The 10,233-nt window shown below is 47.1% G+C and overlaps 1 protein-coding gene and 1 long non-coding RNA gene across 2 annotated transcripts in view; one reads left to right on the top strand and one right to left on the bottom strand.

Annotated features, from left to right (window-relative positions):
* Positions 1-9,465, bottom strand: part of lrch3 (leucine-rich repeats and calponin homology (CH) domain containing 3) — a 22,112-nt gene extending 12,647 nt beyond the window's left edge. Inside the window, 15 exon segments of the mRNA XM_046075001.1 lie at positions 1,099-1,152; positions 1,267-1,311; positions 1,517-1,633; positions 1,718-1,763; positions 2,216-2,271; positions 2,535-2,613; positions 2,615-2,684; positions 2,775-2,883; positions 2,957-3,050; positions 3,757-3,866; positions 3,955-4,091; positions 4,406-4,511; positions 4,898-5,024; positions 5,359-5,503; positions 9,156-9,465. Of these exon segments, the coding sequence (XP_045930957.1) occupies positions 1,099-1,152; positions 1,267-1,311; positions 1,517-1,633; positions 1,718-1,763; positions 2,216-2,271; positions 2,535-2,613; positions 2,615-2,684; positions 2,775-2,883; positions 2,957-3,050; positions 3,757-3,866; positions 3,955-4,091; positions 4,406-4,511; positions 4,898-5,024; positions 5,359-5,503; positions 9,156-9,423 (1,563 nt within the window). The 5' untranslated portion in view covers positions 9,424-9,465.
* The window catches only part of LOC123986644, a 2,125-nt gene continuing 784 nt past the window's right edge, over positions 8,893-10,233 (top strand). Inside the window, exon 1 of the long non-coding RNA XR_006828919.1 lies at positions 8,893-8,953. This is a non-coding gene — a long non-coding RNA (uncharacterized LOC123986644). The remainder of the gene's footprint in view (positions 8,954-10,233) is intronic.

Below are 10,233 nucleotides of genomic sequence, written 5' to 3'. Positions count from 1 at the left end.
TACTGAGCCCCCCCCCCCTCAAGCCGTCTGAAAAGGCCTTATATTAACCCCGTCACAACCATTCACAAGAAATTATAACGTGCTAAAACCTTTAACATCAGGACGACTTAAAAAGCAACCGTTCATATAGCAAAGTCTCTCTCTCTCTCTCCCTCTCTCTCTCTCTCTCTCTCTCCCTCTATATATATCTATATATATCTATATATCTATATATATCTATATATATATAGATATATATATATATATGAGTGACCAATCGACAACAACGTTAGAAATAGCCTATAACAAGCAATCATCAAAACATACCCAATTTAACCGATCCTTATTGTCAACTCAGTGTTGGGGAAGTTACTCAGAAATACGGGGCGTTCACGGGTCGGCTGTGTTCTCACTGCAAGCGAACTGCTCCAGGATTCGTATGGAATCGAGCAGAGACCACCGAGACCACTTCTAGGCGATCTCGGCTCGGTTGTTTTGTTTCGGATCAGAGTGTGATTGTTGTGTTCACATATTTCCAAACGAACCGGGCCAAACGGGAACCGCCCCCTTGTTTTGGAACATCGCCAATCGATCGAGGTGTGAAAGCACCCTTTGACTGTGACAATGGCAATAACGTTACTTACAGCTGTCGACAACACCTCCCTCTCCCTGTTCTCCAGTCTTCCTTTAGCTTTTTTTTCCCTTCAGCTGACTCAAACAACAACATAAGGTCCGGCGCCGCTGAGCTGCAGCGTGGTCGCGCATTCACGTCAGGGATGGTGCGTTCAGTAGCGCAGCTTTACTTGGATTAGTAACTGTAATAATACAACTGTTCTGGAAATAGTAATCAGTAACATTACTCTTGGAAAAGTAATATTGCAGTATTACGTCCCAACGCGTTACCACTGATGCGCAGGTGAGGAATGGGCAGCTGAACAAAGCTCCTGTACGGATCTGCATGATTCACGTGGGTCAGATTTACAGGTAGAAAAATCACATTCCTGATTATTGTGAATCAGCCACAGGAAGCGCAGTGTGCGGAGAAGCAGGGTAAGAAAAAGACGACGTGATGTTTAGTTCTGTTGGTAGATTGTTGGGGGGGGGGGGTCAAACTCTTACCATGAAGAGGGCGGAGTCATCTGTGTGGGTGGAGCGTCTGGAGGGATAGATGGTCTGAACAAACACCAGACAAAGACACACAGACATCAGGTGAAGGTGAACAGGTGTGGAGGGGAGGGGCCTATAGTGAAAGCTGGGGGGGGGGCAGATAGACATGTAGAATCTCACCTCACTATCTGGACTGGACTTGGAGGGACTCTGAGCTGCTTTGTGCTGAAAAACAAACACAACAACAACAACAGCAGGAGTGAGTCTTCTTCACCATGAACCCTCCGAACAACCTGAGTCAGACCTCTGGTTTAAACATTCACTGCCACGTTCTGGTGGGAATGTAAACGAGACCAGCTGCTCAGTGTACCAGGCTCAGGTGTGACGTGCTGTGACAGTGTGCAGGTGTGAGTGGGTGAACCGGTGGTACCTTGCTGTAGCTGGACGCAGAGTCTCTCTGCAGAGAACGATTGCGCTGCCTCTCCTCGTCGTACCTCAGAGCGGCGAGCTGAGCTTCCCTCCTCATTCTCTCCACACCTCCGCCTCTCTGAGGGGAGGACACGCACACGTGAGCAGCTGGGATTTGTAGTTCATGACTGTAATGACTGTGTGTGAATGAGGGGTGTGTTACCTGGCTCTGGGAGCCGGAGGGTGCTGCGACCCCGTCCACCACACTCCTACAGGACAGACAGGTGGACAGACAGGAGGACGTTAGTCTGACAGCTGGTTTCCCATGAATCACAGAGACCCAACCACAGTCTAATTTGTTCCTCCATAGTTTCAAAATGAACGGAATATTTTTACACCTCTCATACTGCATATATATATATAAAAACACTAAAGAGCTCCAACACTGGAGACGACCACTTAACCCGGTTAGCTAAAGGTCTGAACAGCTCGGGCTGTTTCTGTCACTCGTTTGTGAGAACACGTCAGGCTAGCTGCTGCTGAATCTGGAGTGCACACGTATTGGAGCCTTTATGGTAAATGAAGGTCACAGAGCAGCTGAGTCGGGTTAGAGACTTTATTCTGTCAGTTTCTGTAGTCGGAGAGTCTGAGCTGAGGGGAGGCTCCCCCGAGCTGATCAGACATCAAAGTCAAGTGGAATCAAACTGGTTTGTGTGTGTACCTGTTGTGTCTCCTCGGGTCTTCTGTCCGGGTCAGGGTGGTTTTTCCTGGGGAACCCTGAAAGCACAGACAGGAAGTTTAACAAAATAAAGTTGAACTCTGACCTCCTGAGGACTGAACTGCTGCCGACAAATCCAGTCCCCCCACTTCTTTTACTGGTGGTGAAATCAATCAGTCCTGATTGGCTGTACGTGTGGCAGCCAATCAGGACTGATTGCCTGAGGGGCAGATGAGAGCTCAAACACGGTGATGTGTCAGGGTTAGTTTCACAGTAACACCGTGTCAGGTGTGGCCTCAGGTGACCTCCCTCAGAGTCCTACCTCTCTGGTGATGCGTCTCTCGATGTAGGCCATGAACTGAGAGCTCAGGCTGGCACTGTCCCGCCCTCCTCCTCCTCCGACTCCTCCCCTCCTCCTCCTCCTCCTCCCCCACACTGCTGTCTATGAAGTCTATCTGCTCCAGCTCCACATCTGATGAAGACAGACAAAACCGGTGAGGGACGCGGTCTGCAGACTTCTTCTTTGAATAATCTGAGTCTGACCGGCGAGAGATGAACTCACATGTGCCGTTAGCCAGCAGAGGCGCTCCTCCTCCTCCTCCTCCTCTCGGTCTCTGGTCTCTGCTGATCTCGGCCACCTTCTGCGGCAGCTCGGACAGCTCCTCTGTAGGCTGAACACACAGACAGGAAGTGAGCTCACACACAGACTGGAAACAGAGGACATGCTGAGGGTGCGTGACTGACCTCGTTCCCCGACCACCTCTTGTCTCCGCTGTCGACACTGTTGAAACCAGAATCCAGCGCTCCGTACGGACGCCCGGGGTACAGCTCATCCACACTGACAGAGCACACACACATTCAGTCAGGCGCTTTTATTATGAAGGATCTTCAGGAAGTCCTCACTGAATCGGCAGAAGTTGCAGCTGATACTGACCATACATTGTTCTTTGAGTGTATAAATTAAATGTAACCTGAGACAATGTCCTGGTGGATTTTGTACGTGCGTCGCCCTCTAACGACTTCACTACTGGTTTACCCTACGAGGCTCCGCCTCTCCATCAGGGAGACACCTGTGCGTCTCCTTAGCCACCGCTGATAAAGGACCACACTCCTACTGTGTTTGAATGATCTCACGTTAATAAACAACAACAAATGTCGGCACCTCGTCCTGATATTGGTACCAGTTATTGTGGTTGCACTCTGAGTCGCCGCAAGCTCCACCCCCCCTTAGCTAAGCCCCTGCGAAACACCACGACACAGAGTCTAAGTGCTCCCCTGTTCTGTCTGATGAACCTGGAACTACAAGGGTGGAGTTTACAGGGCTGAACAATCGAGATTAGAACGACGGACGTTTACTGACTGTGAAATCAGTGAAACATCTCAACAACTCTTCGTCAGCAAACGTCCAAATCAAGTTTCTCGGTCAGGATTAAATATTTAAAACAGAGATTCATTAACAATCCGTTTTTTCAGGACTGGCTTTCCGTCAGTCAGCTTTGCAAGGCGATGGTGATAACGTGAAGAGAGTGTGTGTGCGTTCTGACCAGGAGCTGAAGGTCAGAGGTCGTCTGTCGTAGTCTGGGAGGTCAGGGGTCGTCTTACTGGCCTCCAAGTTCAGATACTTGAATATGTGGATCTTCCCTTTAATACAGATCTACACACAGAGAAAAACACATTCAGCTGAGAATCGCCACAGACGGGCGCCACTAGCTGGACGCCGCTGATGTCACTTCCTGAGTTACCTGTGCAGGTGGAGTCTGCAAAGGGTTGTTGTCGAGGACGATGGTCTGCAGCTGTTTGAGCTGGCGGTAACAGACGGGGATGGAGGTCACTTTGTTACAGGAGAAATCCAGACGCACCAGAGGGAGATCTGCCAGCTCTGAGTACACACAGATACACAAACTGTACTGCATTACAGAGTACACACAGATACACAAACTGTACTGCATTACAGAGTACACACAGATACACAAACTGTACTGCATTACAGAGTACACACAGATACACTGTCCAGTTTGACAGACGTGTGTGTTACAATGAGCTGTGAGGTAAAATCGCTGTTTTTATGAGTTGAGTCTGGTGGGACGCAGCACCCATCTGTTCTGGTCTGAGGTCTCAAGTGATGCAGCACCCAAGGAACCTTTAAGTTACTGGTTCCACCTGTGTTTCCACTGTGTGTGTGTGTCCGTGTACCTGGGGGCAGTCGGACCAAGTGGTTCCTCCTGATGTTCAGGTCTCGTAGAGCCTCCAGCTGACCCACCTGAGACGGCAGAGTCTGGATCTCATTACAGCTCACATCCTGCAGGGGGCCACACAACCGCCAATAATCACTTAACAATAACTCAAGTGTAGAAGGGGGTAATAAAATCCCCTCCCAGGGAAACGTGTACGTGATATCAATATAATCTCAATAACCTGGTCTAAAATCCATTTTCTGTCAAATGGATTAGGAGTGAAAATAAAAACAGGAAGTCTGTCATCCTTTTAAAATGACTATCAGCTGATAAATCATTAAAAGATCAACATCAGTGTCTGCAACAACTACAAGGCATCATTTTCACTACCACATTAACATCCCGTTCACAGTCACCCTCATCATCGCATTCACATCACATTCACCACCATGTTGACATCACATTCACCATCATATTCATGTTAACGCTGACTCATGTTTGTCACACTGACCAGCTCAGTCAGCTGCCTCAGTTGCCCCACTTCTTCTGGCAGGGAAACCAGTTTGTTGTTGCAGGCGATCAAAACCTTCAGAGGAAGACTGCACACGACCACCGGCAGGACAGACAGCTGGTTCCGACTGATGGACACACAGAGAGACAGAGAGAGTTCAACCTCCAACGAAAGCTGAATTAATTTTCTTCATCACTTATTGACAGAAACATTTTTAAGAGGTTTATAATCACTCTGCTGAGTGTTTGGGCCAACAGGACAGTGAATGTGGGCCTGAGTCAGAACAAACTACAGAGTGTGAGTTTGAGTGTGTTACCTGCGCTTCAGCCTGTGTGCGAGTGTTACCTGCGCTTCAGCCTGTGTGCGAGTGTTACCTGCGCTTCAGCCTGTGTGCGAGTGTTACCTGCGCTTCAGCCTGTGTGCGAGTGTTACCTGCGCTTCAGCCTGTGTGCGAGTGTTACCTGAGGTTCAGGTAGGTGAGGGCCTGCAGGTTGAGCAGACTGTCTGGCAGAGACCTCAGACAGTTCTGGTAAAGGTTCAGACTCTCCAGAGACACAAACAGGCAAACCTCCAGAGGAAGCTCCGACAGACGGTTACGGGACAGGTCTGAGGAGAGACAGGGTTAGCGTTACTCTACATTCTATATTTATTATATAGGGCTGTGCGATGCGACTAAAGTCTCATATCCTAATACAGAATATTTCATATCTGTGCCCAGAGAACAGACAGACTGCTGATTCCAACTGATGGACAGACATTAGCACGTCTGTACTTGTGAGAACATTCAGTGACATAATTCGTCACATGACTAAGAGCTGATGATGGAGGTACAACAACACACACGTCGATGTCATGTTCCTGCTCCATCCATGACATCACTGTTCCAACATGGCTGCTGGGCTTCTTCACCAAGGTCAGGTACTTTATCTTTATACAACCAATCAGGAACCAAGACTGATTAAACCTGCGTCCTCTCTACCAGCCAGCAGGGGGCGATTCCACCGGCTGCAGAAAGAAGCGTGATTGTAGGTCTATGAGAAAATGAGGCTAATTCTCAGCTGATTTATTACCTCAGTAAACACTTTCCTAATGAGTTGCATGGCTAACTGAGCTGATTGTTCTGATTCTACAGCTGAAGCTACCTGTCCATCAGGAAACAGCTGCTGGTCTGATTAACAGTGACTTAATGTTCAGGTTAAAAACAGGCAGAGGGAAATGGCGTGGGTGTTCACAGAGCGGGGAAGTGAGGTCTGATCGCAGTGGTCACTGGAGACGCCTTTTAGTAACAGGTGTGAGCTGAGGCACTTCCTCTTTTTTGGTTTGCAGACTCATCTGGTGGTTTTCAGCAGGCGTGTGAATCAAACACAGCACGCAGAAGCAGCAGAGCTACTGCAGTGATAACGTCCATCATCACAACTCAAGACAGAACACAGACTACGACTCCCAGGGTGCACCTCACTGACAGAACGCCACGTCCTGTTGTTCCTGCACTTAGCAGTTAAAGTGAAGAGAGAGAACGTTTTGGCAGCTTGAACTATCATCAAATTAGTTTTTCAGCTGATCAACTCGTCAGGCTCACAGGAAGCAGGCATGTGATTCACAGGCTCGGTCTCAGTTCATTCATTCATTCTTTTCAAGTTTAATCAATTCATTGTTTTGTACGTAAAGAGTCAGAAAACAGTGAAACATCTTGATTCTCCCTAAATGACTGAAATCACTCACTGCTCACTTTACAGTGAGCTCGCCATTCTTCGGTCGCGGATGTCAAAGTATCCTAGAATGCACTGTGAAAAGCAGCGTACAACCATTGGTCACTAACCGAGCCGTATCTACCATCATGCACTGTGCTGAGAGACATACGGCCCAGCAGCGGGCGTTGATCTGGCTCGTTTGAACTGCGTGACAGCAGTGTCGTGGTTACCGGCGTAGAGAGCACGAACGTGTTGTTATCGCTGTAATGTCCTCTACACAGAGCTCACCACACAGGCAGGACGTAGCCTCACGCTAAGATTCAACTATCAAAATGGCTGCCGATTGGCTAATGGAGCAGCTACACGATGCATCCTTAGGTAAACTAATCACTGAGCAGCACGGCGTGTCGGAGAGGTACAGGCTTCTCTAATCCATCCTCTTTCAGACCCCCCTGGAAGGGGGGCACTAGCATGTCACAGAGACTCTGCTGACTTTAAACTGAGCTCCTCCAGTACGCTTCAGAGCGACCACCAGGTTCAGGTCCTGCCTTCACTAACAGCACCATATCTCACAAGATCAATAAGCATCTGATCAACAGACTTTTATAAGCTGCGGCCAAAGACAGAGTTTACACGTTTCTTCTTCATTGATGAGTTTATGTTGCTGTTATTTCTTCTTCCACTGCTCACCTTTCAGATCACTTCCCACTATTCATCCATTAAATCAATTACTAAAAAGCATCAACGCTTCGTTTAATCCATGTAACTATACAGCACACTGTTTCGCACGGACATTTATTACTATCACGATTCATCGATGAAATAATCTGTAGAAGCTTCGAGTACTAAAATCATCGTTAGCTGCAGCCCTACTTTACACCCAAATCACTTCCACGCATTGATCCAGTGCGCCCAAAAATCTGTCCAGAGCGACTAAAGTTGAACATTTCTCAGGACGTTTTTTTGTTGGCTGCATCTCTACAGTGTGTTTAAGGTGAGAGCCAATCAGACGCAGAGAAGGGGCGCTGGATTTATACTCCTGCTGTGACTCGACGCCGCTACCTACGGCGTAGGTCACGCACGAACCCTCACATTAATACGTGCGCGTTGGTGTCTGTGTTGGTCTGCAGTTACATCACCAAAACGCTTGCTGTCGGGGGGTTTCTATGTTTCACTGTGTTGACTTCTGCCGGTGAGCAGGCTAACTTCCTCAGATAGTGAAACGTGTCTCGGGGGCTGTGACGCTGTAAAGAAAGTATTGACCGTGTTACAGCCGCTGGTGAAACTGTTTTCAAAGCATGGAGCACTTCCTGATGGAGGAAATGATGCTATCCTGCCGACCAATCACAGCTCCTGCAGGATCTAAGTATCTGAGAGCAGCACACACTTGGAGTTAGTTTTTTGAATGTTCAGTTTGTTAAACAGCATCAGCTCATTTCCCTGCAGGTGTTCCTGTTTCCAGTCATTTACAGAACTATCAGAGTGTTTAAGGGAAATGACAGAAGGTCACAGTAAACTGAACTGATGTGGCGCTAAAGCTGCTGGGAAACATGAGCACAGAGTTAGTCTGCAGCTCCCACGCCCTCCAAGTCGCTCCCTTTTGGACCCGACTCCTTCACATGTTGCCCCGATTTCATCACGTGACACAAAAACACAGGATGTTACCATGAACCATACACACGGACCTGAGACACCATCACGACGCTGAGACCGTCCCGTTTGTTTTGTCTCGCCACGCCGCCCGTCAGCCTCGGGTGGGCGGAGCAGCTCTCCTTCTGTCCTGCCTCATTATCTAATCCCCATCACAGACAAACAAACAGTGAGCGCAGGTGTGTTCACCTTTACAAACTTCAGCTGACGTCAGACACTCTGTGTGAGTTTAATTAAAGAAAGTACTAGCACTAGCATGTCATGTGTACCCACCACAGACTACAAACACTCTTATTAGCATGCTAGCTGGCTACACGACGTCAACAACCGCCTGAGCCTCACAGGTGTAGTGACACAAGCTGTGACCCCGAAATATTGTGTCTCCACGCCTCTCCATCGCCTCAAGTACACATCAGAAAACGAGATAACTCATAATTAGTATGCTGCTTCACAACAGTTAGATATTTAAAACATGTTTTAAAAAGGTGACAGAGTTTTAAGTCTAACGCGCTTCATACTGCTAACATGCTAACTAGCTAAAGTTAGCTGGCGTTATTTTGGGTCGCTGCTACTGAGCGGATGTTTTTGTAACTCAGATGATAAAGATTTTAATAAGTTTTCAGAAAGTCTACAGGAGACCTCATGATACAAACGGGTGTCCTGACGTTTTGCTTGTACCGTTTCTGCGTAACGATATAAAGACCAACAGCGGAAGGTTTTCTGCGGGGTGCAATGTTTGTCATAACACCGGCCCTGACGGTTTTCCCATCCCATCCTTTCCAGAGCCGTTAAAGTTGGATTTCTACTTTTCCCCGCCGGAAAGTCCAAACAAACTGTCTTTAAAGTTACTTTAATCGACTCGTCAGAGACCCGCCCGGTCCACCGAGTCCGGTTCCCGGGCTCTGGGGCTCACTCACCGGCCCTGGTGGTGTCCGTCAAGTCGTGGTTTGCGGCGCTCCGGGGGAACTCCTTCAGCTTCCTGCCGCTGATGTTCAGGCACCCGGTGGCCGAGGCTTCGTCCAGCGCCCGGTCCAGAGAACGGTTCCAGGACGCCGGACCAGCCGGACCCAGTCCGTTATTATTCCCGACTAAAACACTCCCGGTGCCACCGCCGCTGCTGCCGCCTCCCGCCGCGAAATTGAGTCCGGTGTTGTCCGCAGACCCCAACAACACCGAGGCCGCCATTACACACTCCGGCTGGTTAGCTCACAGTGCTAACGGCTAATCTCCCACCCTAAACTCAGAAGCGGAGCATGCGCAGAGCGGAGCTGCGGGAGACGCGGACTGGACAACAGATTTTTATTTTATTAACATTAATATTATTTTATTATTAATACACAACACTGATACCACATGTCAACATAATGAATAAAAACATAGAAACATGTATATAATAATTTCTGTTATTACATGTCATTTAATTATTATAATAGTTTAACTGAAATAATAACACAATGTGCCGGTGGAAAGGAAAAGTATATGTTAAGAAAAGAACAAACCCCAGGAAATAAACTTAGGCAGCACCGTCCAAAAGAAAAGTCACTACGTGCTTTATGGGAATATTAATATTAAAACATTTCAGCCATGAAATGAAAACTGATTTAAGTTCTTAAAAGAACATTTTGTCATTGTCAAATTTAGAAAACATCTTATGCCATCTTGCTTTCTGTCTAAAATCTAATATCTTAATAATATTTAAATCCTTATAAATTTAAATGATCTTCTAACAGTGTTGTTAGAATAAAGCAGATCTTTAGTAATATTAAATATAAATCACTCCTTTGTCCTGTCAAAATTATTATAGATTACAGAAATGATTATTCATCATCAAGCATTTTAAAGTTGTACCTGCTGGAGATGAAGTCTGATATCTATATAATTTTATTTATTCTATATTATTTTATTTATAAATTATGTATTGATTGGATAATCTGTAACACTGCTTCATATTTTTTATGAAACAGATTTTATTTGTTTGTTAAATGTAGTGGAAGT

This window comes from Micropterus dolomieu, linkage group LG17 (genome assembly GCF_021292245.1).
Source record: "Micropterus dolomieu isolate WLL.071019.BEF.003 ecotype Adirondacks linkage group LG17, ASM2129224v1, whole genome shotgun sequence".
Classification (NCBI taxonomy): Eukaryota; Metazoa; Chordata; class Actinopteri; order Centrarchiformes; family Centrarchidae; genus Micropterus; species Micropterus dolomieu.
This window is presented reverse-complemented; position numbering and strand designations above follow the sequence as displayed.